Source organism: Chrysemys picta, chromosome 5 (assembly GCF_011386835.1).
Source record: "Chrysemys picta bellii isolate R12L10 chromosome 5, ASM1138683v2, whole genome shotgun sequence".
Taxonomy (NCBI): domain Eukaryota; kingdom Metazoa; phylum Chordata; order Testudines; family Emydidae; genus Chrysemys; species Chrysemys picta.
Window position 1 is genome coordinate 144,441,466 of NC_088795.1, and position 27,291 is coordinate 144,468,756.

The window sequence follows — 27,291 nt, forward strand, 5'->3', positions numbered from 1 at the left end:
AAACTCATAATCTAACTTGACACAATGGAGACAAATGGAAGTAGAAGGGAGACTAGCACACATGCAAAATGAGCAGGGTGATCTTTGGCACATGGTATGTTAGCCCCAGAACTTTAAAAAATGTATTAACTTACTTTTATTTAATTTTATTATGGGGCCAGGTCTGGGGCATTAGCAGGAGTAGGTAGGAGCAAGGGAGTGGTGGGAAAAAAGGAAGGGGAAAGAGGGGAACGGAGGGGGAAAGGGAGAAAGGAGCAGGGAGAGCAAAGCTGGTAGAGGAGGCTTTGAGATGGAGGGAGTGGGGGGCAGTCAGACAATAACATCCAGACTCAAATTGTAGACAGCAGTCTGCTGATACAGCGGCCTGCCCAGGGCACACAAAGGTATTAAGAGCCCTTGCTGATCCCAAGAGCTGGCTGCAACACTAGAAGTCCCTGTTCCACTTTCCCCAGCCCTTTGAGGGAGGGGTGTGTACAGGGATCTGGTGCACTCCTCCTGCCCTTTGAACCTCAAACACGTACAGCCTTTTCTTTCCGATGCTGCCACTGCCACAGCTCTCTATGCTTGTGTCACTCCGAGACATTAGTGCTGTAGTGTGCTTCGCACAGGGACCAGCTGGAAATGAAAATCATTGCAGAACAATGCAATACATTTGAGCAGTGCTTCCTAGAGAGCGCCCACTGCATGGGTGCTGCTCTGTAGTTCACACTGACTCCAATTAGCTTGAGGATGGAGTCCCTGGATAGGTCTATACTGCAACCGCAGTTCATGTAGACACAGCCGAGCTAGCTCAGGAACCAGAGCAGCGAATGCCAGGGCAGGCCAGCTGCCCAATTACCCAGCGGTCCATCGGGCTCGTACAGCCCATGCTGAATCCCAAGCTGCCGTGGTTTCACTACTCCAATACCTAAGCTAGCTAGAGTAATGCTGGCTCAGGTACGTCTACACATGCTGCAATCCCACCCAGCAACTGCAGTACAGACATTCCCAAAGATGGTTGTTTTGACCTAGAGAGTCCTAAATGGCTGGATCACGGCCACCGAAGAGTCTGCCTTGTTCCATGCCCAGCGTAGGTGCTTGAGCTAGCCAGCCCTGGTTTCAAAGGAGAAGAGTGCGTGCAGGGTGCATTCCATGAGACTCTAGAACACGCTCCCCGAGTGCTGCTCAGGGCGTGAGCCTTGTCAGGTAGGTCTCAAAAGCCTTTTGGGGCTCTATAGCCGATAGGTCACAATCAACAGAATTCCCAGGAACCCCCCATCAGCCAGTGCAGATCCCAAGAGTACTGACATCAGGTGCTCCAGCAAAGGGCACTGTTTAATGAGCAGGCTGTTGTATATTGCACCGGCTTCAGTTCTGGGAGAGGAAGTGTGCATAGGATCATTTCTGTATTAAGATGTGGGCTACGCTATGAAAACTTCGGAGAACCCTGCTTAGGGCGTTGTGATATTTTGCGTGATATTTACTCTTTGTAATACACAACTAGAGGCCCCAGCCATGCCTCACACACACAAAGGCAGCCGCACCAAAGAACATGCAATCCAAGTATAACATCAGAGACAGCAGGTGGATACAGATTGGGGGGTGAGGGGGGCCCACAAGGGAACAGTGAGACGGTAAGTATAATAAGCAGCAGTCAACAGCACGCCAACTGTCTTGCGTTTTGCAGGCATCGTGGCAGAGGTGAGCTTTAAGGAGAGATTTGGAGGCTAGCATAGTTGCTTTGCAGATATTTACAGAGAGCTTGATATGAAGTAGGAAATATACAAATATTTTGTATTTTATGGTATATTTTCCCATGATCCTTAAAAGCCAAGTCAATATATGTATTTACTACCTAGGTTTACATTACCATTCATGACTGAATTAGATAAACTCAAGGCAGAACAAAGTAATGAGGTCATCTGTGCTTGACTCGGTGAGTTTTCTACCATGACTTGCTTTAATCTGTTCAAACAGGAGTACTGCTACATGACTGACAGCTTCTGCACCTTTCTAACAAAGGAGTAGGTGGCAAAAGCCATAGTTCTACCAGCTAGGGAGATTAATTTCTGCCAGACTTCCTATGCACACTGAAGTCCAATGGCCTTGATACCAGTCTTGAATTTTCACTCTGCATTCAAGGTTTCCCTTGAGTCAAGAAGTTAACTTCTGAAGCAGGATCTAGCCAGGTGTCTTTTAATGGAGCACTAAATAGGATAGAAGACTATCACAGCAATAAGCACCTTAGGGAAAGCTGATAAGAGAAATATATTGTAGGGAATTATCCTGCACTGACAAGGGAATAGACACGACTGCTCCTCAGTTCACTGGCGAGCAGCGGCAGAATCCCCCCCTTAGATGAGGAGCAGGCTACTGTACCTCACTAGCCCTTCCTTCCCGGGGGAGTGAGACCCAAACACAGCCAGGAGGTCATCCGGCTAGACCAGTGGTCCCCAACCTTTTTTGTCTGGCAGCCGCCAGACAACGAGCCATGGAGGAGCGTGGCGGCGGACGAGCCTCTGCCGAAATGCCGCCGACAAGCGGCAACGTCAATAGGCGTCGCTGCCAAAATGCCGCCGACAAGCAGCGTCATCCAGATGCCAATTGGCGGCATTTCGGCGGGGATGCCTCTGGATGACGCTGCTTGTCAGCGGCATTTCGGCGGATGCTCATCTGCCGGCCAGTACGCAGGTGCACTTAGATGCCCCGGCGGGCACCGCATTGGGGACCCCTGGGCTAGACCCATGTCGAATGGTGTTTTTCCACCAGTGCTATAGATGTGAGTCGTCATTACTGGATCATCTCTAACTAGCTCACGTGAGAGGACGGCTGGTCTTGTAGTGAAGGCAGTGGACATGTGGGGTCTATTCTTAGCTCTGCCACAGACTCAGTCACCCAGTTGTTCCCCTGGTGCAGCGTGGGGATGTTATTCACCCAACCTCACAAGGGAACTGCCAGGATAAACTCATCACCACAGAGGTTCTTACGTTTTTCATAACACGGACTACATTTTAAATGGCAAGTGAGCACCTCTCAGGTACTTCCCCACATTTGCAGTCATAGAACATCCCCGTAGCAACTACAAGAACAATCTATGTGAGGTGCCCCTATGCTAGTGAAGAATGCCATAGATATTACCCTAAATATCAACAACAAAGCCAAAGCTTTTTAACTAAAAATCAAACCTTAAAATCTCACAGGACATGGGGAGTCCACTGGAGAGAGCAGCTAGCACATTATAAGAGCAACCTGATAATTCAGTCAGCTGAACTGAGCAAAAAGTTTAAGAACCTCCACAAGCGTCACCGTAATTTATTAACAAACAGCAAAATTCTGTCAGGCTACGTTACACTTAACACGCTATTGGGGTCCCTTGAAATAGCTTCAGCACTTGTCAAACCTCTTGCGGACCTTTCAGCAGCTTGGAGTCTTGCAGCGAGATGCTGGTGTGAAAAATAATTCTAAAAACAACACTGAGTTTCCATCTTTACTGTGTCAATCTGACTCCAGATCAAGTCTGCTCAATTTGAAAGCAAGAAGATGGTTTTTCTAACTGCCAGCCCTGCAAACTCCCCTGGGGACCTGAAAGTCAAGCTGGGTTCTTGCTTGTTCATGCTTCAAAAACAGTAAGACTCTGCAGGCCAGATTCTGCCTTCAGTTACATGTATACAATGATCCTATACTATTTAAAGCCTGCCCTCAGTTACACCTAAACATAGGTTTCAGAGGGGTGTAAGTAAGGACAAAGTTTGGCCCTGCAGATGGGGCTTATTAACCCTATAGTTGATGCATGAGCCAGAATAAAACCCAGCTCCCTCTGCTGTCGCTGTGCTGACTCCTGGAAAGCCAACAGGAGTAAAAATCTTATTTGTGTCCCTCACAGTGTGCAGCTGTGACCCCAATACATACAGGGAGTGGATCTGCTGAGTCAGGAGGATCACTCCTTAAAACTCTTTTCCACGATGCCCACACAAAAAAACCTGACAACAGCTAAGCACCTGCTGTGCTGAGACCACTGCCCATCATCATGCTGACCAATATTGCCATATTGTGTCTTTGTACTCATCAGTCTGTCTGTAACCACCTGTTGTCTCTTGTCTTATATTTAGCTTGTAAGTTCTTTGAGGTTAGGATATTCTTTTATCTGTGTTTGTACAGCGCCTAACATAACCAGGCCCTGTCTGTGATTGGGTCTCTTAGGTGCTTGCTACAATATTACAAATAAAATAGTTTACAGTCACTTTTCAGAATAAAATGACATCTGTCAGCTGTTCTGTCTGTACAGCATCTGGCAAAATGGGATCCCAGCCTGGTAAGTTTCTAGACACTGCCGCAATAAAGGTGTTAAAAGAAGAATGAATAAACCTCACTCTATAAAGCAACAACCACTACAATTGCCACTTTCCTCCATGGGGAAACAGAGTCAGGGCAGGCCCCCGCCCTCTCTGTAGGGATGGGGGTGGGGTGGAGTGATGACTGGTGCCCCAAACAGTGGCTACTAGGTAACGGAAGCTGCTGAAAGTTCAACAGACAGAGACCACTGTCATCAAAACACCAGAAGTCAAGTTCCTATGACCCTGTCTGTCATTCAAGCCCAGCAAACAGAAAAAGAAGTTTGTTACAATATCCTTTAGGCAAATCACTGCTATCTCTGACCTACAAATAGCCAGAACACAGGAGGTTAGGGCCTAGCTATTAGCTACAATAGTGACAATCAGGTCAGGTACTTTGTTCACTGCAGGAAACCCCAACTTCATCTTAAAATGAGTCTTGAGTCACTTGGCACTAGGACCCTGCAGATGAGTGCTGCGAGTCTGCGCTCTGACAAACTGCACCATTTCACAACTTCGGCAACAGTCAGAGAAGCAACAAAGCCAGACTGCAAGCACTGAAGGACAATGAGGTTGTTATTTTTGTTTTCTATTCCTTATGCCACCCATTCCACGTTTTTCTGTTTAGCTAAAACTGAAGCGATCAAGATTGCAATCAATCTATCAGAAGCACCTCATTGAAAAGGTAACCATAGCAACACACGGAGGAACACAGGATGCTGCATCCAAGCTCCATCTGTCTGGTAACAGGAGGTTAGTCAATTTCAGCTCAAGATCATCTCCATCAAAACAACGCACCCATTATTTCACAGCTGAACACCTTTCCATGGTCATCAATAGCTCTGGCCTTTAACCATCTATACACTGTACATATCATATAACCTTCATTGTTTCTGACTGTATCAAGGGTAAACCCTTTTAAAAATACGCCTACTCTGCTCTTATAACTCAAAGATTTAAAACAACCAAAACAAAGGTTTTCACTGTTCCTTCCTTATTTGGATTTAAACGATACTGCTGTCAAAACTGAATTGCTTTTTACCTATTAGCCGCACTCCTGTCATTTTCCTCTGCCCTCTGAATGATTAATACACATTTTTTAATTCAACTCATCTCATTCAGTGCATTGCTGGTTTTCTGACATGCAACATTATTCTTTACCTTCAAAATACTGAAAAACTGAAATTAAGGCTCATTTATAGAGGGACCTAGGAAGAGAAGCAATATAACTCGAGAAGAAATCACTCACATTGTAGCATTAACACATACACGCAAATCGTTTAACAACCCAAACAGACAGATGGAGAAGAACATTCACCGGGATGCTGAAGGGAAGATGTGGCTAAAGGTTAATTTTATATCTGAGTATATCATAATCCTCATGTATTTTCTAAATTATTTCTGTTCTGACTCATTTGGTCACGTATTATTCTTTAGAATGGGTTTAATCCAGACCTCCCAAGCCCTCGGAGGGTAAATGCAGAAACCCCTGCAATTCAGCACCCAAAGGTCCCCATGGGGATTTGGGTCTTTATGATGCATCAGACATCTCACAAATGGAGGCCCAAACCTCCAAACCAATAGCTCCAGAGACCTCCCTCCTAATAACCAGTTACACTTGGCACTACTAGACCTTTCCAGCAGAGGATCTTAAAGTGCTTTGCATTTCATTTAGCAATGAATCTTCCCCAAACATTTGTGAAGTGCGTCAATATTACTGACCCTATGTGAAGTGGGGCGAACTGAGGTACAGAGAGTGACAAATGACTTGCCCGAGGTCACCTGGCAAGCCTTTGGCAGAGCCAAACGGAATCCAGATCGCCCATGTCCTAGTCTGACACTGTCCCTCCCACCTACATAATAAATGAGGTGATGTTACAGGACTCCACCAAACACGCTCAGTGAATTTACTGGGCTGCACCTGAATGAACTGGAAAAAGTAGTGAATTTTGGCTCAGAAAAAAGAGCCCTCTACTGGGAGTTTCTCTTAGTAGTCGGTGCAGTGTTCTAGAATGCAGCCATTCAATCAGGGGCACTATCTAGGCCGACACATCCTTGGGTGGCTTACTGCAATTATGAAATGGCCTGATTCAGTCTGGAGTGAGTCCCATTGAAATTGTTTCTTGCCACCAAAGCCATCTGGAGGAAAGATTTAATTTGCAATAATGAGATTTAAGGTCTGTAATGGCATTTACGCAACACGACTGCATTATGCAAGTTAACTGGGGACAGTGTCTATTAGTCATTTATCTTTGATGTCAAGACACGAGCATCATCAGGCCGAGTTTTCCATTCAGAAATGAGGGTCATTCGCTTGCCGTGATACAACGATCCATCTGACAACGAAGCAAGCGGAGGGGAGCTCTCTGCTGTCCAACTCATCCATTCAAGGTCTTTGGGAAGAATTGGTTACAGAGGCTGACTCTCTCAAGAGAAGTGCTGGAGGATGAAGAGGGTGTGCATAGGTATCTGAGAGGGGTAGGAAGAAAGAAGGGCATAGGAGGCAGTCAGGCCTCTCAGCTGTGCGCTTTGAGGGAAGGAATCCATGGAAGTGAGCTCTATCAAGGAAAAGTGCAAACAAGAGAGGTCTGGAGGGCGGAGGAGAGAAAGCAGGCCACCACCACCAACTTGGTAGTAGTCAGAAACTCCTTCCTTCTTTGTGTTATGTCATATCTGTATGGTAGTAGCACCTCAAAGGCCCGGTCAGAATCAGGGCCCCATTGTGATGGGCACTGCACAGGCACATAGGAAGGAAGAGAGCCTGCCACTACCAGCCTCCCCCAAAGATCTGCTATTGTAGATCCTGACAGCTTACACCACTCCAAGTTCCTGCTGAAGAACCAGTGCATTTAACAAGTCTCACTCTTCCGAGCTGCTTGTTTGTGACTCTCATGGAAGGGCGCTCTCTCTCTCTCTATCGGAGCACGGGGGGAGGGAAGAGACATTCCTTCCTTCCCTGCGTTAGTAGCACAGAAGGCCTGCTGTCTTACTGCCTCCATCTCTCACCTCTGATAGAAGTCCCCACTAGGCCCTGGGCAAAGATCCAGCGATGTCACCAGAGCAAAGGGCCATCCCCAGCTGCTGCAGTTAGAGGTGTCATCCTTCAGACCAGCATTACACCAGGGTCCCCATTCCTCATTGCCAGTGACTGTTCACGTGGAAGCTAGAGGATAAGGGGACATTCTCATGCTCAGTACCAGGGTGAGGTACCACTGAGTGCAGAAAAGCTGCTCACAGCGTGACTGCACCAGCAACGTCTACCTCGTTATGTACGAAAGGAGTTACCAAATACCAGCTTCTATTCAAATACCTCATGTGGAGGTTCATGTTTATCAAGTCTTTTAAAGATGACAGCTTACATTGAGCACAGAAGTAAACACACTGGACAATAACAATGAGGCAGAGCTGGGATGACTGTCTCAACAAGCACTGCTGTATTTACCCAGTGCCCAAATATCAACACTAACACTAAATTACAGAGCTAATCAAAGTCCTGTATCAGAGGGGTAGCCGTGTTAGTCTGAATCTGTAAAAAGCAACAGAGGGTCCTGTGGCACCTTTGAGACTAACAGAAGTACTGGGAGCATAAGCTTTCGTGGGTAAGAACCTCACTTCTTCAGATGCAAGTCATCTGAAGAAGTGAGGTTCTTACCCACGAAAGCTTATGCTCCCACAATCAAAGTCCTGGCTTTCAGACACCTACTTAAGCACATAAGAACAGCCACACTGCGTCAGACCAATGGCCCATCTAGCCCAGTATTCTGTCTTCTGACAGTGGCCAATGCCAGGTGCTTCAGAGGGAATGGACAGAACAGGGCAATTATTGAGTGATCCATCCCCAATTATCCACTGCCAGCTTCTGGCAATCTGAGCTAGGGACACTCAGAGCACAGGGTTGAATCCCTGACCCATTAGCTAATAGCTATTGATGGACCTATCCTCCATGAACGTATCTAATTCTCTTCTGAACCCCATTATAGTTTTGACCTTCACAAGATCCCCCGGCAACAGGTTCTACAGTTTGACTGTGCATTGTGTTATATTTTGTTCTTGTGCCCAAGAAACGATAGTCTCTGGCACAGAGCAGATGTATTTAGAAAAATACACAGGATTGAGGAATCAATGCCATTGGCTAACTAGAGCTCCAACCAACCTGTGCCTTAGGGGACATCTGACTGGCAGAATTCTCAGCCAATCAGAGGAGTAAGCTGCTGTCCAGTTACTGACCCATACCTGTAGAAGTATTTCTCAAAGACTATACACCAATAGCCAATAAGAAAGCAGGGATTTGCATGACGAGCCTCAACGAGCCCATATTCACTTGTACGGATGGGATATTATCCGAGGGCTCAGATTTGCTACTGCCCTCAAAATATGACGACACTTTTCCCTGCAGCAAATGATCAGCACCTCAACTTCTGCCCCGGCAACATACGCTCCCCAGGAAGGCTTACCCCATAAAAAAGAGCACACTTTTAAAGCTTTCCCTCCCTATGAACGTGCTTTCAGATGGAAGTCCAGACTACACGTAAAAGTTCACTTATGCTGGCAAAGATGTGGGGCCAAGGACTTGTGTTTTGTCCCTTAGAGGAGTTTCATACCAGGAAGCAGGCAAATCTGTATTTCTAGAACGTTGTAATCATACCAGAGTGCCCCAAAACCACTAACGATAAAGCTGTCTAAATCAACACCTGTGTCAGGAAAAGTGCTTTATACGTGTTTCACAGACGCATGTTAAACTTTAATCTGTTTGTTGTTTAAAGCATTCCGAAGATGTTATAAGTGTGAAATGAATTGGAATACTTTTAGTACAAGAGATGCTATAGTCAGATTTGGGTTTCTATGGGCAATCCATAATGATCGTGCTTTTTTGTGATTTTATTACACACTGCAGAGTTCTTGATCACCAAATGCAAGATGTTTGAAAGAATATGTAACTACAGTCAGCAAAATGAAACCTGCTTCCATGCCTTAGATGGGTTGAAGGTTGCAAGCATCCCACCAAGGAAAAAGGTGAATTACACTAAAATTTTAAAAAATTGTAGCAACAAGCAGCATCTGAGTTAAACTGAAAAAAATTGTGTTTTTTAAAAAGTTATCTGCAGGTGTCATTATGTTTAAGAACAATCCTGCTTCTGTACGAGTCTCTGGGGGTATTTTGGCCTTTCTGATATGCTCTCATTTGTTTTTAAGTTTGCTGATAGGAACAGCTGCACAAAAACAGAATCTGTGTTTCCACAAATAGGTCACCTGCTTGTTACTGTGGAAATAACTGTTACCAGATTGTGGAAATAGTTCATTCATTGACATTTGTACTAGCACTTCTTTTCCTAAACGGTGAAAGAAAACACCTTTCCACATCCCTCTAACAGTGCCACTGCTGTATGTGTGTGAACTGTATCCAAGTGCTGTCTGGACAGCACTCATACAAGTGGAAAGGGCTTTACAAATGAATAAACACCACTACTAATGTTTGGGTCTCCAGGTGGGGCAGAAAGCAAATGAATTAATAAACAAAGCACCTGTTTTCATACAATTATCCCTAGCAACTTTATCAATGGGGAATATAAAGTTTAAATAAAGCAGAATTGTTTCTAACCACACACTGGTTGTGGTCTCAGATGAGAGCTAGGAGCCCAGAACTCCAGAGTAATTCCAACTATGCCGATAACTCTCTATGGGGAAATTATTTCACTTCTTTGTGCCTGAGGTTTCCCGTCTATAAAATGGGAACTCTGCCACCTACTTACCTCATAGGGGAAATGCGAGGCTCTATTAATGTTTACACAGCACCTCAAAGAGCACGGTCTAGAGCAGGGGTTCTCAAACTGGGGGTCGGGACCCCTCAGGAGGTCACGAGGTTATTACATGGGGGGTTGTGAGCTGTCAGCCTCCACCCTAAACCCCACTTTGCCTCCAGCATTTATAATGGTGTTAAATATATAAAAAAGTGTTTTTAATGTATTAGGGGGGGGGGTCGCACTCTGAGACTTGCTATGTGAAAGGGGTCACCAGTACAAAAGTTTGAGAACCACTGATCTGGAGGCTAAGTACATCCTTATTAAAGAGGGGATTTTTTTTAATTTACAGTAAAACATTAGCAAAATTCCTGATTTCTGTGCTGCCCCCACATCATATGGGAACCAGATTAGGAATGAGAACAACTGCCAAAGCATTGGGCGATTCAGCCTCACTCTTTTCTTGAAGCATTTTATGGCCACACTGATTTCGAGAGAGCTGGATTAAGCTTCACCACCACAGGGAGGCAAAGAGAACGCTGCTGGGTTACGGTGCCCCCTTCCCGCAGAAATGCCAGGGTGAGCTGGGTACCGAGCAATGCTAAGCGTCGCTCATTTCCTTGGCACTTGACCTCTTTACACTACAGAAACCAAATCCTTAAAGCTCCATGGGGTAGGGACGGGAACCCACCTCCTCCCTGTGTCTGTGCAGCTCCCAGGCCGCCAGGGCCAGGGCCCAACCAGGCACCACTGCAATATTAATACTAAACCGCCAGACAAAAGGCAGGTCTGGGCTGCAAGGGCCACATCAGCAGCCAACAGGAAAACCGGCTGCACAGAGAAACTTCTGCAGTGCCCCGCCCTGGCACCAACTCCCCCAGGGCCACCCCCATTCCCTGGGGGGCTGCCCCATCCCAGCGCCAACCCCCACAGAGGGGAGCCCCCCCCAGGGCCACCCCCATTCCCCAGGGGGCTGCCCCATCCCAGCGCCAACCCCCACAGAGGGGAGCCCCCCCGCCCCCAGGGACCACTCCCCCCCCATTCCCCGGGGGGCTGCCCCATCCCAGCGCCAACCCTCACAGGGGAACCCCGCCACCCTGGCACCAACTCCCCCAGCGCCAACCCCCACAGAGGGGAGCCCCCCCGCCCCCAGGGGCCACCCCCCATTCCCCGGGGGGCTGCCCCATCCCAGCGCCAACCCTCACAGGGGAGCCCCCCCGCCCAGGCACCAACTCCCCCAGCGCCAACCCCCACAGAGGGGAGTCCCCCCGCCCCCAGGGACCACTCCCCCCCCATTCCCCAAGGGGCTGCCCCATCCCAGCGCCAACCCCCACAGAGGGGAGCCCCCCCGCCCCCAGGGCCACCCCCCATTCCCCGGGGGCTGCCCCATCCCAGCGCCAACCCCCCATCTCCCTGCCCCGCCCCCACAGAGAGGGGGAGGGGAGCCCCGCCCCGCCCCGCAGAGGGGGCCCTGTCCGGTGCCGCGGGGGGGTCGGTACCTGCTGCCCGGCCGCCCCCTGGGCTGCTCACCCTCGGCTCCGGCCCCCGGCTCCGCGTGCCCAGCCCAGTCCCGCCCCTTGCCCGCGGTTGGCGATCGCGCCGCCTGACGCACCCACACGCGCCGGTCTCCTCAGTGCGGAACTTTCCGGTCAGGCATCGGCAGGGGCAGCCCGCGGGGGTCCTGCGGAAAGGGTCGCGCAGGCGCGGTGAGGCGCGGAGGCCAAGAAGCAGCGGGGCGTGAGATCACTGTACGGCAAGAGGAAGGGGACACAGGGGGCGGGGCAGGCGCGCGCGCGAGAGAGCTGGGGCGCGGGCGGCGGGTGCGCTGCTGGGAGGGGCTGAGCGTGAGGGACCCGGTGCACGGGGGCGGCACCAGGGCGCAGCTGCCGGGGCGGGGCCTGAGCACCCCTGCCCGACGCTCTGGGGGTGTCATAGCCTCTGTACAGCGCCGTAAACCCGCCTGGCCAGACACTCCACCGGCCTTTGCCCTGGGAAGGGTTAAACAGCTCGGGGACCGGGCTGGCCCTGGCCAAGGGCCAATGCGGGACAAGATACTTTCAAATCGGGGGCGGGGCGGGGGGGGGGCTTGTGTTTGTGTCTTTGTTTGGGTGTGTTCGCTCTCGGGACTGAGAGGGACCAGACATCAATCCAGGGTCTCCCCATCTTTCTGAACAAGTCTCTCCTATTTCCAACTTGTAAGTACAGCCAGGCAAGGCGTGTTAGTTTTCCTAACTTGTAAATGTACCTTTTACTAGAGTGTTTATCTCTGTTTGCTGTACTTTGAACCGAAGACTAGAGGGGGGTCCTCTGAGCTCTTTAAGTTTGATTACCCTGTAAGGTTAGTTTCCATCCTGATTTTACAGAGATGATTTTTTACCTTTTTCTTTAATTAAAAGCCTTTTTTTTAAGAACCTGATTGATTTTTCCTTGTTTTTAGATCCAAGGGGGTTGGATCTGTATTCACCAGGAGTTGGTGGGAGAAAGGAGGGGGATGGTTAATTTCTCCTTGTTTTTAGATCCAAGGGGTTTGGATCTGTATTCACCAGGGAATTGGTGAAGAGTTTCTCAAGGCTTCCCAGGGAAGGGAATCCACTTGGGAGTGTTGGCAGCGGACCAGATCTAAGCTGGTAGTTAAGCTTAGAAGTTTCCATGCAGGCCCCCACATTTGTACCCTAAAGTTCAGAGTGGGGAAGCAGCCTTGACAGGGGTCTTGGGCACCAGGTGCTAGGTGTAGGAGGGGGTTGCAACACACACACACCCCTAGTTCCAGCACCTACACACACACACACACACACACTATATGCTTTCCAGCTGATTTCTAGTGTCTAGCAAACACTTTTCACAAAGCGATCACTCCATATCTGACCTATCCGGCCTCATCCTCAACGGAGACCTGCCCACTCCCAGGAGCAGCCTGGGCACTCACGTTCATAACTTAGCTATGAACTAAAAATCATGGTCTTAAGTTACAGCACCGTGTAACCCGCTAGCCCGGCTTTTGGTCCTATGGCTGCAGGGGCAGCTCCTTGAGGGGTCCCTTAGAACATGTGCTCACTACCTATGTTGTGCTATCTGTGGGCTCTTGTATTTAGCTGTGACGCTCGGAGAACATTTCCCAGACCCGGAGAAGAGCTCGGTGTGGCTCCAAAGCTCGTCTCTCTCTCACCCACAGGAGTCGGTCCAATAAAAGATATTCCCTCCCCCACCTTGTCCCTCTATATCTTGGGACTGCTCGGCTAAACGTGCTGCCTGTGGCTCTTTAGACAGCAGGAGGCGAGGAGAGGAAACTTTCTCTCCCCTCCCTCGGGAAGGTGGGGCCAGCCAGCCACTGCTGTTGGGACAGGAAGCAGGGGAGCCCAGCTGATGGGGAGGGCTGAGGTGGGGTGGAGTTGCTGCTGGTAAGGAAGGGGCTGTCACTTGGAAATTGTGGTGCGCGTGGGGAAAAGAACCAGCCCAGGTTTGCCCTGTCTGTGCTGCGGTCACTGGGATCCTGTCTCTGGCAGCCGCCGTTTGGCTCTGTCGCTGTTTCGTAAGCTGAGGTGGGAACCGAGAAGGGCTGGGAAAGGGTGGATCAGAACCGGGAGGAAGCCGGGAGGGGGGCATGTAGCTGGGATTGTGAAAATCAAGTAATGGCACATTAAATGTGAGAACCCCGCGGTAATAAAACACCTGGGCAGCTTTCAGACCTCCAGTGGGGAGTCAGCCAAACCTCTGGCTCACGCTGGAGGCCTCTGTCCCACCATGTGCTAAATCAGGGGGAGGGAATGGATGGGGAAACTGCCCCTGAAAAACATGGCGGGTGCAATCATGTCTTGTATTGGACCAGCTTCCAGTGGGGAAAGAGACAAGCTCCAACCACACTGCAAACAAGGAGAGAAACAAAGGCAGAGCTCAGGGGGGCTGGAACAACGGGAATAGTGGGGGGCTGAGAGCCACTGAACCAAACTGTAACCCCTGCATGGGATGGAAAGCGCTTCGAGCCAGGGGGTGCGGCCGGCAGCCCCCCTAGATCCAGCACCTATGGCAGAGCTTGGGAGGTCTCCTGGGGAGGGGGGGGCCAGAGAGAGCGAGCCTGCGCCTAGAGCCGGGGGTGGGGGTGGGGGTGGGGGGGAGTGGAACACAAACACTGGAGTAGCACAGCAGCCCAGGGGTTTCCTGTCTCTGGCAGGGGTCAGGGGCCAGGCCTCCGGGCTCTGAGGGACTGGCTCGACCCTGGGGCGCTTGGCCAGTAGATGGGGCTGCCCACCCTGCTGTGCTGTGCTGTGCTGTGCTCCAGGAGGAGAGGCAGCCTGCTTCTCTCACTTTCCTTGAGCAGGTCCTGCTGGAGGGTGCTCCCTGCCCACCCCTCTCCCCTGGCCTTCTGGACCGCCTCATCAGGCCCCACCCTGCAAGCCTCCCCAGCACACCCCTTGAGTCAGCCGAATGACATCCAACCAGTCCCTCTCTGAGCCGCACCCAGGAAACAGCTGTACATGCTCTGCCTCCTTGCCCTCGTGTCCCACCCCGGCCTGCTGCCAGCTGAGGAGGGCGAGGAAGGGCCGGTGGCCAGTCTGTGCTATTCTCCCGGGCAGACAGTGGAACTAGATCAGCTGGCAGCTCCTCCATGGAGCTCTGAGCATGGGCGCGTACCTGGCACAGTTCATCACTCCCCTGGCATCTGTTCCTTGTGCAGCTAGAGGGAGACCCTGGCGTGTGTCTGTGGAGGGTGCATCAGCTCCTTCAGAACCTCTTCCTGAGATTCTGGCCCCACTTCTCCCCACCCCTCCTAATTCACACCCCCCTTCCAATCCATGGCCCCACAAAGTTGTGGGACCTCCACCTCCTCCTGGCGCTGGCCAGGATGGCCATCCGCCATCCCAGGAAGATAAAGCTGGAGGTGCCTGTAGGGCCTGTTTCTGCTCTGCAGAGTCATGCTACCGAGCAGAGGTCCTCTGGGCGGCGTCCACCGGCACCTTTGAGGAGCAGCGGGTGCTGGCGGGCGTTCTTTGACCCATTCCAGTTTTTTCGTTAGTTGTCCCGAGTATTTACTTGTGGGCTGGGTCCGCTGCCCACCCCCCCTCGGTTGAGGGGCGGGTCCTTAGCTTTAGGCAGGCTTAAGCCCACCTCTCCTGGTAACCGCAATGGGACCCGGGACCCCAGCAGCTTCTGAAGCAGACCCAAGAAACCTGCTAGCAGCCAGCCAGGGAATGAGCTGCCCGGAGTGGCAGGGGCGTGGGCGAGATGGCTGGCGGTGTAGGAACGAGGGCGCAGCAGAGACTTGAGGGGAGAAGCAAAAGAGACAGAAAATCTAGGGGAGAAGGAAGAGCTCCTGGTGTAGGACAAGAAAGAAACCAGGGGAGTGTGAGGGAGAGAGGCCTGGAAGACATGCAGGAGAGCCCCAGGGCTAGTCCAGGGCAGAGGTGGAGCCTCCCAGCAGACTGGCTCAGCTCCCTCTTGACCCTGTTAGTGCCCCTGGGCTGTGCATGCTGCCTTCCCGGCACGCCCTGGTGGACTTGCACCCAGAGCCCTGAAAGGAGGCAGGACAGTCGTGTGGCTGAGGCACAGGGACTGGGGACCAGGACTCCTGGGTTCTATTTCTGATCCTGCCGCGGAGTCGCTGCGTGAGTCCCTTTCCCCATCAGTCCCTGACCCTCCCTGCGTGGCTTCAGTCCCTAATGTGGGCCAGTGCTCTGAGCTCCGTGGCTGGCCGGTGCAGAAAGGGCAGGCAGAGCTGGGGATGTGGGATGCTCCCCTCTGAACCCCTCCTCTCTTCCCCCCAGCAGCCAGATGCCCAAGAAGAAAGTCGTAGCGCCGCTGAGCCGCTTGTGCCTGGGCAACGTGGCCAGACACATGCAGAGCGTGTGGGTGAAGGATTACAGCGAGAACTACCTCGACGAGTACCAGTTCCGCTACGTCATGGGGCCCTTCAATGAGCTGGGTGAGAGGCAGCCGTGTCCCTCTGCCCCCGCCACCCTCCCATCCCAGAGCATCTCCTGGCCTTGTCCCGCTGGCACCCGGGAGGGCAGGAGACCACCTGGGCACAGCAGGGAGGAAACGCGCTGCAGCGCTGACTTCCTGGCCTTGCCATTTCACAACGCAGACACCCTCCTACCCTGCTGCCCCCTGCCCGCCCTGGGCAGCCCCTCTGCTGGCACAGCCCCGTGCCCAGGGAGGCTGATTATCACGCTGTCTCCTACACAGCCGGCTGCTTAGTCCAGGACCTGCTCCAGTTACTGGGCGAGAGTCGGCGCCTGACGCGGGCCGCACTGCACCTACTGCTCCTGCCCCACCTGACAGAGCTGAGCCTGCGCTCCTGTCCGGGCCTGGTCAGCAACGCCATCACCCAGCTGATCACGGTGCGGTGCCAGGTACGCAGAGCCCCAGCGACCTCCTGGGGACGCACCTGTGATCAGGAAACAGGAGGGAAGGGATCTGAGTGGATGAACTCCTGGGTTCGGTCCCCAGCTCTGGGAGGAGGTGGGTTTCCAGTGGTCAGACCAAGGCGGACTGGGAGCCAGGACTCCTGGGTTCTCTCCCCAGCTCTGGGAGGAGGTGGGGTCCAGTGGTCAGAGCTGGGGGAAGGCTGGCAATTATGACTCTATCCCCGGCTCTGGGAGGAAATTAGTCTAGTGTTTGCGGAGCGGGGGCACGGGGGATATTGTCTGGGAGTCAGGACTCCTGGGTTCTATGGTTATGTCCCCAGCTCTGGGAGGAGCTGAGTTCAGGACTCCTGGGTTCTATTCGTGCCTTAGCCGCTGATTGGCTTTTGCACGGCAGGTCAGTGGTTCCCCCAGCAGCATGCGGAGTGGGTGTGGTGGGTGACGGGTTCCCAGTGTAAATAGACAGGGGGCGGGGTGCTGGGCACGCAGTCTGGGGAGTGGCTGCCTCGCTCCAGCACAGCACTGGCCTGCTGCCCCTCCCCAGAGTCAGGTGAAGCCAGGATTGGACAGGTCCCTCTCCACCGTGAGGGTGGGGCCCTGCCCTGCGGGGAGGGGAGAAGCTGCTGCGACCCCTGCCTGCGTCCTGGAGCTAATGGAGGAGCCCGTTGTCCCCCCCCCGTCATTAACCCCCCCAAGGGAAGCGGCTGGTCTATCTCCCTGGTTTCTGTTGCAGAACTTGTCCTCCCTGGACCTCAAGGGCTGCAGCCGGGTCCCGACGGCCGCGCTGGTGGACCTGCTGGAAGGGCTGCCGCGTCTGCGCAAGCTGGGCCTGGCGGAGACGCAGGCCAACACGCAGGTGCTGGCGGCCGTGGGCTCCTGCTGCCGGCGCCTGCGGGAGCTGGACGTCTCACACTGCCAGAAGGTGGCGCCGGACTCCCTGCTGCACCTGGCCTACGACCAGACCGAGAGCGCCCTGTGCTGCCCCGCGCTGCGGGTGCTGCTGGCCCAGGGGATAGAGCCCAAGGCCCACAGCCAGGACTTGGTCAGAGCCCTGGCCTTCGTGCTGCTGGCTCTGCCCAGCTTGGAGTTCCTGGCCAACAGCTACCTCAGGGAGGCGCTGTGTCTCATTCACACGCAGCAGTTCAGCGGCACGCAGGGCTTGCCGGGATTCCCCTCGCTGGAGGAGCTGGCCCGGCGCAGGCAGGGTGCCCGTGCAGCCGGGGGCGACTCCTGGCTCACGCTGCCGCTCCGGCGGGTGGAGGAGGTGGAGGATCCCTTCCTCCCCACCTTCTGCTCCGTGTGCCCGGAGGTGGCAGAAGCGGCCGTGTCGCTCAGCGACGGCCCTTGCACCAGCTGGGGCAGCCTGGCCTGGAGCCACCTCACCCAGCTCACCGTGCTCTGCACGGGGCACCGGGGGCGGGGGCTGGCCGAGATGCTTCCCGTGGCTCAGGGCCTGGGAGCCCAGCTGCAGTCCCTCTCCCTCCACGGCTTCTCCTACGATGACGAATTTTCCTTCTGCGCCCTGCTGAACTGCTGCCACAACCTCACCGCCTTCAGCAGCCACCTGAGCGTCCCCGCGGGGCCCGTGCGGCCGGCCGCCGCTGTGCCCAACGGGGAGCCTGCCGCGGAGCCGCAGGACTGGGAGCTGGACCTGCTCCGCCACCCCTTCCCCAAGCTCCGGCACTTCAGCTTGGGCCTGGCCAGCTCGTGTGAGCCTCTCCCTTCCCAGCATGCCTTTGTCCTGCGGGCGAGCCTGGCCTCGCTACTCAGCCGCGCCCCCCGCCTGGAGACCCTGGCCCTGCTCAGCATCCCCTTCTCCCTGGACGGCGTGTTCCAGAAGGTGCTGGCTGCCCCTGGTGCTGCCCTCCGCAATCTGCGAGAGCTGTCGCTGGCCGAGAGCCAGGTATCCAGCCCGACCCTGCACTGCCTGCTGGCCTTGGACAACGGGCTCAGCTCCCTGAACCTGGCCGGCTGCCCGGCCATCCACCGGCGGGACTACGACCAGCTGCTCCGCACCGTCCGCAAGGAGAGGCTGGAACTGGACATCGCATGGCAGTGAGGTGTCCTGCCTCGCCTGGGACGCTGCCCCTCTGCCCCGTGCCGCGGGAAGGAGCCCACACCGCACGCAGACCCCAGAGAGCTGTGTTTAATAAAGCAGAGTGAACACGGGGGGGGGGGAAGCGCCTGCGAACGAGCTTCTGTCAGCCTCCCTGGGACTGCGCTTTCCTCGGCACAGCCTTGAACAGGGGCAGCGAGGGCCTCGTTGTGGGGGGCCCGGGGGAAATGGCGAGGGGCCCAGTGCCAGGCCTGCCTCAGGGCTCTGAGGAGGTTGCTGACTGGCTTGGCCCGCCCCCCATCAGCAGCTGCGCTGTAGAGGCTCCTCCAAGCACAGCCCCCACTGGAGGTGGGTAGTGTAGACAGGGCCCTGCCCTGCCCAGGCTAGTTCTGAACTGTGCCCCAGATAACGGGCGGGGCTGCCACAGGCGGCAGGAAGGGTGGAGGAGGAGCTGGCACTCAGCAGCACGGAGACCAGTGGGCCCTTGCAATCGGGTTGCCAGGTGTCCGGTTTTCGACCAAAACGCCCGGTCGAAAAGGGACCCCAGCAGCTCTGGTCAGCACCACTGCCTGGGCTGTTAAAAGTCCTGTTGGCGGCGCAGCGGGGCTTAGGCAGGCTTCCTGCCTGCCCTGGCGCCGCGCAGCTCCCGGAAGCAGCAGCATGTCCCCCTCTGGCTCCTAGGTGTCGGGGCAGCCAGGGGGCTCCGTGCGCTGCCTATGCCCGAAGAGCCGGCTCCACAGCTCCCATTGGTTGAGAACTGCAGCCAGTGGGAGCTGCGGGGGCAGCGCCTGCGGATGGGGCAGCGCGCAGAGCCTCCTGGCTGCGCCTTCGCATAGGAGCCGGAGGGAGGACATGCCGCTGCTTCCGGGAGCTGCTTGAGATAAGCGCCGCTCAGAGCCCGCACCCTAATCCCCTGCCCCAGCCCTGATCCCCCTCCCGCCCTCCAAACCCCTCGGCCCCAGCCCAGAGCCCCCTCCTGCACCCCAAACCCCTCCTCCCACCACCAGCCGGAGTCCTCACCCCCCTTGTACTCCAACCCACTGCCTCAGTCTGGAGCCCCCTCCCGCACCCTGAACTCCTCATTTCTGGCCCCACCCCAGAGCCCGCACCCCCAGCCGGAGCCCTCACCCCCTCCCGCACCCCTACTCACTAAGCCAGCCCGGTGAAAATGAGCAAGTGAGCAAGGATGGGAGAATGAGCGACATGCGGGAGGGCTCGGAGAAAGGGCAGCGGTGGGGCAAGTGTGTTTGGTTTTCTGCAAGTAAAAAGGTGGCAACCCTACCTTGCAATGACTCAGCTAATTCCCACCCTCCTGCCGGTCTGGCTTCTGCCAGCAGAGCCCCCACCTCCCCTCCTGCTCGCCCCAGGTCCCAGCTCCCGCAGGCCACCTGGCCCTGCGCCCGCGGGAGTAGCTGGGTTCTGCAGGGCAGGGGCGACAGGCTCCATTGTTCACATGCGCCCGCTCTCCGTGAGGCCCGTCAGTCGCTCCGACTCCTCCCACAGCTTGCGCTCCAGGCCCGGGTCGCGGGCAGCCGCACAGGGCAGCACCAGCCTGCAGTCGCTGTCAAAGTACTTCCCCGTGATGTCCGCGACCTCCTCCGAGACGGCGCAGTAAATGGTGCTGGTTGCTCCCTCCTCGGCGGACTAGAGAGAAGAGGGGGGTTAAAAGCAGCCTCAGCAGCGGCTCCCCACCACACCAGCCCCCCACAGGCCCCAGGCACAGCACAAACCCCACCTGGCAGCACCAGAGGGGCAGAGCTCAAGCCCCCCACCGAGGCTTTCATGCCATCCTGGCCCCACAACTGCAGAGACAGGGCGCAGCGAGTGGGAACAGGGCCCTGGAGCAGGGAGGGAGGGACAGCGGGGCCCGGGCACAGTGTGGGGAGCTGGGTCCATGGGCGGAGCAGGGAGGCAGTAACTGAGGGTATGGGGAGCAGGGCAGGGGGCAGGAAGTAGATGGATTTGTGGAGGGCAGGCAGCAGGTGAGGGTGTGAGGACAGGCTGTGGGTGAAGTTGAGGGGAACAGGGCAGGGGGCAGGCAGTAGGTGAGGGCAGGCAGTAGGTTGGCATGGGGGGACAGGCCGTGGGTGAAGTTGTGGGGAGCAGGGCTTGGGCAGAGGGTTGAGTTTTGGGGGGCTGAGGGCTCCAGCTGGGGGTGAGGGCTGCGGGGTGGGGCTGGGGATCAGGGGCTGGGGCATAGGATTGGGATGCGGGGGTGAGGGCTCAGGTAGGGCCAGGGATGAAAGGTTTAGGGTGCGGGAGGGGGCTCAGGGCTGGGACAGAGGGTTGGGGTGCAGGGGGTGAGGGCTCCAGCTGGGGGTGCAGGCTCTGGGGTGGAGCCAGGGATGAGGGGCTCGGGGTGCAGGCTGCTCCGGGGCTGCAGCAGGGATAGAGGACTCCCCCCAGCCAGGGCCGGCTCTACCTTTTTTGCCGCCCCAGGCAAAAAAGAGCGCTGCCCCGCCGTAACCCGCCCCAGAGTGCTGCGCCGGGCCACCCAAACCGCTGGAGCACCACGCCGGGCCACCCAACCCCGCCCCCGAGCGCCACGCTGGGCCGCCCAAGCCCCAAAACCCCGGAGTGCCGGGCCGTGCCGGGCTGCCCAAACACCCGCCCCCCCAAAAAAACTCCGGTGCACCGTGCTGGGCCGCCCAAACCCCCGGAGCGCTGGGCCGCCCCCCCCGGAGCACTGCGCTGGGCCGCCCCCCCCGGAGCACCGCGCCGGGCTGCCCAAACGCCCGGTGCACCGTGCCAGGCCGCCCACTCCCAGCACCACCGAAGCCCCCGCCCCAGCGCTGCCCCGCCAAAACACCCCCCACGCTGCCCGGCCAAAACAAATAACCCTCAAGCGCCGCCCCACCAAACAAAAAAAACACGAACACTGTGAGTGCTCCCTGCCACCTCAACATTGGCCGCCCCTTCTAAGGTGCCGCCCCAAGCACGTGCTTGGTCGGCTGGTGCCTGAAGCCGGCCCTGCCCCCAGCCCTCTCTCGCTGCAGCAGCTCCGGGGCTGGGGAGAGGCGCCTCTGCTCGCCTGCGCGGCCCTGGATAGCCTGCTGTGCGGCCGCGGGGCCGGGCAGTTTACAGGGAACGTAGGTCCTGGCCTCGCCTCCACCGCAGTTCTGGCCAGAGCAGCAGGGGCAGGTTCTCTGCTCTCTTCAAGCTCAAGTCACGACCCCTGTGCATGGAGGGGAGGAGGGCTGCTTAATGGTGCAGGGTTCAAATCCCCCCAAGGGGACTTGGCTAAGTCCCGCTCAGTGCAGAGGGTGACGTGCCCTGGAGGTGGCAATTAGGGTAAAGCCTCCCTCTACGGCTGCTGCTCCTCCCCCGGCGTTTGCTCGGGGACGCTCCGGAGGGACCCCAGAAATGCCCCCACCTCCCTCGCTGCAGCACCCTGGCACTCCGGCTCTGTGCACCAGGAGCTCCCCACCCTGACCGCAGCTGCCTGGACCCTCAGGCAGCCCCACTGAGCTCGACCCCAGGGCCAGACCTTCCGGGGGCAGGGTGCGGGCCGAGGCTTTGGGGATCCCGCTGTATGTCAGCCCACAACAGAGCCAACTGGAAACTTGTGCCCTGCCCCTGAGGCTCTGCGCTAGTCACTCGCTGGCCCTACCCTGCCCCCATCCCGTGGGGCGAGTGGTCTGCCAGAGCAGCCCTCCAGGCCCCACACCCTTCCAGGCCTTGGGCCCCCCACTGCCCCACCATTGCACGCACCATGAAGAAGATGCTGGTGATGCTGAAGAGCAGACGAACCAGCCAGTTGAAGTGGCGCATGATTTCTGTCCTCACGATGCCGGGGTTGATGGAATTGGCCGTCACCCCTGCAGAGAAGCAGAGCCAGTCACTGCGTGGGCTCTGGGGACAGCGCGGGGGGCAGGGCCCTATAGCCAGATCCCCTGGAGCCCTGAGGGACCGGGGGTGAGTTTTGTACTCACCGGCCTAGAGCCAGGGGCCTGTTTATTCCTCGAGCAGGTGCCGCCCAGACACGCTCCAACGTGCTCTCCCCAGCCTGGGAGGCCCCCTGCCCTGGGGGGCCAGGCCCTTTCAGAGGCGCTAGACTGAGCCCCACCTGTGCCCAATTACCCGCCTCCCCGGTGCTTGTTGGGTCCGTGACCAGGCCTCACAGGATGATGGGGGGAGTGATTAGGAGCTGAGGGCAGGCTCCGGCAGCACGCTCTGGGGAAGAGAGAGACAGCTGGGTTCAGGGGAGCACGAGATCCCCCGGGGCCGGGACACAGCCATGTCAGCCAGGCAGGATGGCCCGGAGCCATCCGCAGGGCTGGGCAGGAGTAGCCCTTCCGCGAGGCACTGGGCCAGCAGCCTGGCGAAGACGCTGGGAGTCTCTGGGGGTTCAACTGGTTCTTTGATGCTAATAAAACAGGCCCAGCCAGGCCAGTGACTCAGAAGCCCCAGGTATCGAGCCCTGTCTGGCAGCAAAGAGACGGGGTAGGGCCAGGGTCTGGCACAGATGAGGCAAGACCTATCCCAGCTCCTTCTCATGGGATTCTCCTGCCTGGGTCTCATGCTTCCAGGGTGAGGCAGGCTGGGAACGCCCACAGCTGCACCCCCGCTGGCCCGTCCTTCCCTCAGAGACACTGTGGGGTGCAGGAGCCCGGGCCAAACTGCCATTAGCAACTCCCGCTGCCTACACCCCACTGGGACGCCGGCCCTGCTTCTGTGTCACCACGGTGCCGTGCCAGTGACTGAAACTCTGAGCACCCAGTGGCTACAGCAGTGGGGCTCTTCCTACAGGGCAGAGGGAGCAGGCTGTGGGGAAACCATGCCTGGGGGCGGAGGGGAGATATCCAGGCAGCCTATGCGATTCCTGGATTAGGCCTTCCGGGATGGGGGAAATCACTTCAGTGGAGCAGAGACCGTCCAGCCCTGCATGGGGCGTGCAGCGGGGAATGGAGCCATGTCTCTCTCATAGGGACTGAGGCGTTTCTGGGCCGTTCCAGCACCCCAAGCTCTGGTGCCGATGGCTGTGCTTCCCCAGAGTGTTCTGAGATGCTTGGTGCCCAACCCTGCTGCCGGAGCAGTGGCAGCGCTCCCCCCAGGTGATCGCTCACCACGAGGGCACCTTGCCCGAGGCCAGCCCCCAGCCTGGTGTGCTCAGAAGGGCACACGCACTGTTGGGAACGGCTTGTGGGGTAGAGCAGGCAGGCCACGTGCCTCTGTTTCCCGGGTTTCTGACGTTTGAGTTTTGCTGAACTCAGCATTCGGGAAGAGCCCGAGATACCCCAGGGCAGCCTGACCTCTGCAGGTGTAACCCACACACCTCCTGGGTCCCGCTAGTGGCACCAAGACCACTTAAAGAGAGAGCGAAAATGAGTCGGCTTAACAGCCAGTTGGCTTTTAGCTCGTGCAATAGAGGCTCATGCACTGAGGTCCCAGGTTCAATCCCACCCGCCGCCGACCGGGGTCTGTCGGGGTTACACAGGCACAAAGGGTTTGTCAGTACCTGACGGTCAGGCCAGCTCCGATGCAGAGACAGGTTAAAGTAGGGGGCACCTTGCAGACGGTGGCTACTGTAGTATCATGGGGGAGCGGAGAGAAGCTCATAGAACCGTAGAGTTAGAAGGGACTGCAGGGGTCATCTAGTCTAACCCCTGCCAAGATGTGGTGTCTGACCCATCCCAGACAGACGCTCCAGCCTCCTTTTGAAACCCTCCAGTGAAGGAGCTTCCACGACCTCCCGAGGCGTCTGTTCCACTGACCGACTGTTCTCACAGTGAGGAAGTTTGTCCTGAGATTTCATCTAATCTGCTGTGCTGGAGTCTTTCAAGTATCTGAAGTCCACTATCATGTCCCCGCTTAATCTTCTCTTTTCCAAACTACCATACCTGTTTCTTCAGCCTTTGCTCGTACGGCTGCATTCCATCCCTGGGATCATCTGTGTCGCTCGCCTCTGGAGCCTTTCCAGTTCCTCTACATCCTTTCTATACATTGGTGACCAGAACTTCAGCTGAGGCCTAACCAGCGCTGTCACCTCCTGTGACTTGCAGGCGAGGCCTCTGTTAATACAACCTGAGATTGCATTTGTTGTTTTTTTTTGCAACAGCATCACACTGCTGACTCATGTTGAGGTTGGGATCCACCCCAACTCCCAGATCCTTCTCAGCAGTGCTGCTGCCAAACCAGTTTCCCCCTGTTCTATATTTGTGCATTTGTTTTTTCTTCTCTAAGTGTAGCACCTTACATTTGTCTGGGTTGAATTTCACATTGTTGTCTATAGCCCAGTTCTCCAATTTAGCAAGATCCCTCTGGATTTTAGCTCTAGCCTCCGAAGTGTCTGCAACCCCCTAGCCTTGTGTCATCTGCAAACTTGATCAGTTTGCGCTCTATTCCTACATCCAGGTTATGAATAAAGATGTTAAATAACGTCGGACCCAGAACAGATCCCTGTGGAACCCCACTGGAGACCTCCCTCCCATCTGACATCATTCCATTAACAGCGACTCTTTGTTTGTGGTTGTTTAGCCAATTATGCATCCACCTAATGGTAGCTCTGCTGAGCCCACATTTCTCCAGCTTACTTAACAAAATGTCATGTAGGACTGTGTAAAACGCCTTGTTAACATCCAGGTATATTATGTCTACTGCCCACTAAATCAGTTACCTTGTCACAGAAGGAAATCCAGCTGGTTTGGCACGCTTTGTTCTTGGTAAATCCATGGTGGCTGCTAGTGATCACCCTTCATCCTCCAGGTATTTGCAGATGGAATGTTTTATACATGGCTGTAGTAGCTTCCCAGGTGTGAAGGACAGGCTGACTGGTCTATAGTTCCCTGACTCCTCTGTTTTCCCCTTTTTAAAGACGGGCACTACCTTAGCCCTTCTCCAGTCTTCTGGGACCTCTCCTGTCAGCCATGAGCTTGTAAATATTATTGCCAGTGGCGCCGAGATTTCTTCAGCCAATTCCTTCAGCGCCCTGGGGTGACTGGCACCAGCCCTGCTGACTTGAATTCATTCAAATTAGTCAGAAGATCTCTGGCATGTTCTTTACTTATCCGGGTCTGCATCCCTTCCCCTGTATTGCCTATGGTAAGCTGGCTAGCTGTCTGGTCAGATGATATTTTTGTGAGCAGACTGAAGCAAGGTAGGGATTGAGCAGCTCTGCCTTCCTATCATCTTCCGTTACCTGCTCACCTTCTCTATCGAGCAGCGCCCCCACTCCGTCCTTGTGCTTTCTTTTTTGTGTGACATATTTGTAGAACCCCTTTTTCTTGTCTCTAACATTCCTTGCCAGTTGTAACTCCTGCCTTGCCTTGGCTTTCCTGATACATGGGCTGTCCCAGGTATATTTCCTTGGTGACATGCCCCTCCTTCCATTTCCTGGGTGGATCCCTTATCGTTTTTAAAAGCTCCCTGGTATCCAGATCCTACAGGTCAAGACCAAGGCCCAGAGACCTAGTGGGAGCCACTGGAGATCACACGGCCCACTTGCTCCCTGGGAGAAGCAGTGTGTAATACATTCTGCACCAGCTGCAGGTTCTGAATGGCCTTCAGGTACACCCTATGTGGAACTAATGGCACTGACCCAACTTTCAGGGGACATAGGCCTGGAGAGCTACTATGGGGTCTGCCACCAAGGGGCCAGCTCGCAGTGGGGCAGGAAGGGCCCTAACCAGCAGGGCGAGAGAGCTGGGGCCAGCGAAAGCCCTGGAGTGATGGAGGCCCCTGAGAACGGATGATCAGACAGACTTTCTGCCATCTAACATGCAATCAAGTGAACAGCATCGGCTAATCACAGCTCCCCCCAGGGCAAGGAGCCAGGCCTTGAGGCCGCACCGTGCGTCGGCACAACCCAGATGGAGACGTCTGCAGATGAAAGCAAGGCTGATGTAAGGACAGGATGAAATAAACGAGACCCAAAGATTATGCCCAGCCTGTTCTCAGGGACAGCTGTCTCCCGGGAAGGAGTCACCATGCTGAATGACTCAACGGAAAGGCCCAAGGCAGTACGGCAGAAGCAGATCCAAGCTGGAGACAGCAGCCAGGCAAGGAACTCCAAGGAGCTGGGAGCACATGGGGCATTTCTCACCTGCTCCGGGCATGCCCAAGAAGCTGTAAGAGGAGATGAACCCGGTTCCCCTCTCACTAACATTGGTGTGGATCAGCGGAGCTGCCCCAGGTCAAAACCACCTAAACGAGGGGAGAATCGGGCACTGTGAGATACTGAGAACACAGCAGCGCTGAAAGAGGCCTGGGAGGGCAGAGATGCCAGTCAGGGCACAATGCCTGGGGATCAGAAACTGCGAATCCGTAGAGCCATTGTGGCCATGCTGCCACACCAGTAACATGGGACGAGCTGGAGGAGCACAGGGCTTGGCCATGCCAAGTTCCCGCAGAGTCTGTAGGAGAGAGAGTCCAGCCGAGTGCCCGTTTCTAGACCCGGTGGATGGACGGGGGGGAAGAAGGGGGGTGTTAGCCCAGGACAATGGGCTACAGACAGGTGACTTGCCAAAGTCTGCACTCCATCCAACTCGGTCTCCTGGTGCTGACAGTGGCCAGGGCCAGCTGCGCCAAAGCGAGGAGCAAGAACCCAGGTGGGAGGCAGTGATGGGATAACCTGCCCCAGGGGGAAATTCCTGACCCCTGATAGTTAGAGACAGAAAAGTTCCCAGCCTTTATTTCTATAACTCTGATTGTTCTCATTATCCAGGTGACCCTTCACTGACCCCTGTTAAACCCTTGGTCTCAACCACATATAAGAACATAAGAACAGCCGAACCGGGTCAGACCAAAGGTCCATCTAGCCCAGTAACCAATGCCAGGTGCCCCAGAGGGAATGAACCTAACAGGCAATGATCAAGTGATCTCTCTCCTGC

The 27,291-nt window shown here is 55.6% G+C and overlaps 3 protein-coding genes across 12 annotated transcripts in view; 1 reads left to right on the plus strand and 2 right to left on the minus strand.

Annotated features, from left to right (window-relative positions):
• Positions 1–11,802, minus strand: part of DCTN1 (dynactin subunit 1) — a 125,215-nt gene extending 113,413 nt beyond the window's left edge. For 4 of the 10 annotated variants that reach the window (XM_065598473.1, XM_065598471.1, XM_065598469.1 and 1 more), the window contains exon 1: positions 11,661–11,802. The gene's annotated coding sequence lies outside the window, so the exon portion shown is untranslated. Of the gene's footprint in view, positions 1–7,316; positions 7,339–11,547 lie in introns of those variants that run through there. The other 6 variants (XM_065598472.1, XM_065598470.1, XM_065598468.1 and 3 more) reach the window with 3 other exon arrangements.
• Positions 11,803–13,453: 1,651 nt separating this feature from the next.
• LOC101938480 (uncharacterized) lies at positions 13,454–18,612 on the plus strand. The gene is made up of 4 exons (XM_065598474.1): positions 13,454–13,587; positions 15,808–15,965; positions 16,229–16,395; positions 17,141–18,612. Exons 2-4 carry the CDS (start codon positions 15,815–15,817, stop codon positions 18,464–18,466), a joined length of 1,644 nt encoding a protein of 547 aa, XP_065454546.1. The 5' UTR covers positions 13,454–13,587; positions 15,808–15,814; the 3' UTR covers positions 18,467–18,612.
• Positions 18,613–19,762: 1,150 nt separating this feature from the next.
• Positions 19,763–27,291, minus strand: part of LOC101938748 (retinol dehydrogenase 13) — a 48,028-nt gene continuing 40,499 nt past the window's right edge. Inside the window, exons 5-6 of the mRNA XM_065598479.1 lie at positions 22,175–22,281; positions 19,763–20,107 (exon numbers count right to left, since the gene is read on the minus strand). Coding sequence (XP_065454551.1) covers positions 19,913–20,107; positions 22,175–22,281 — 302 coding nt within the window. The 3' untranslated portion in view covers positions 19,763–19,912. The remainder of the gene's footprint in view (positions 20,108–22,174; positions 22,282–27,291) is intronic.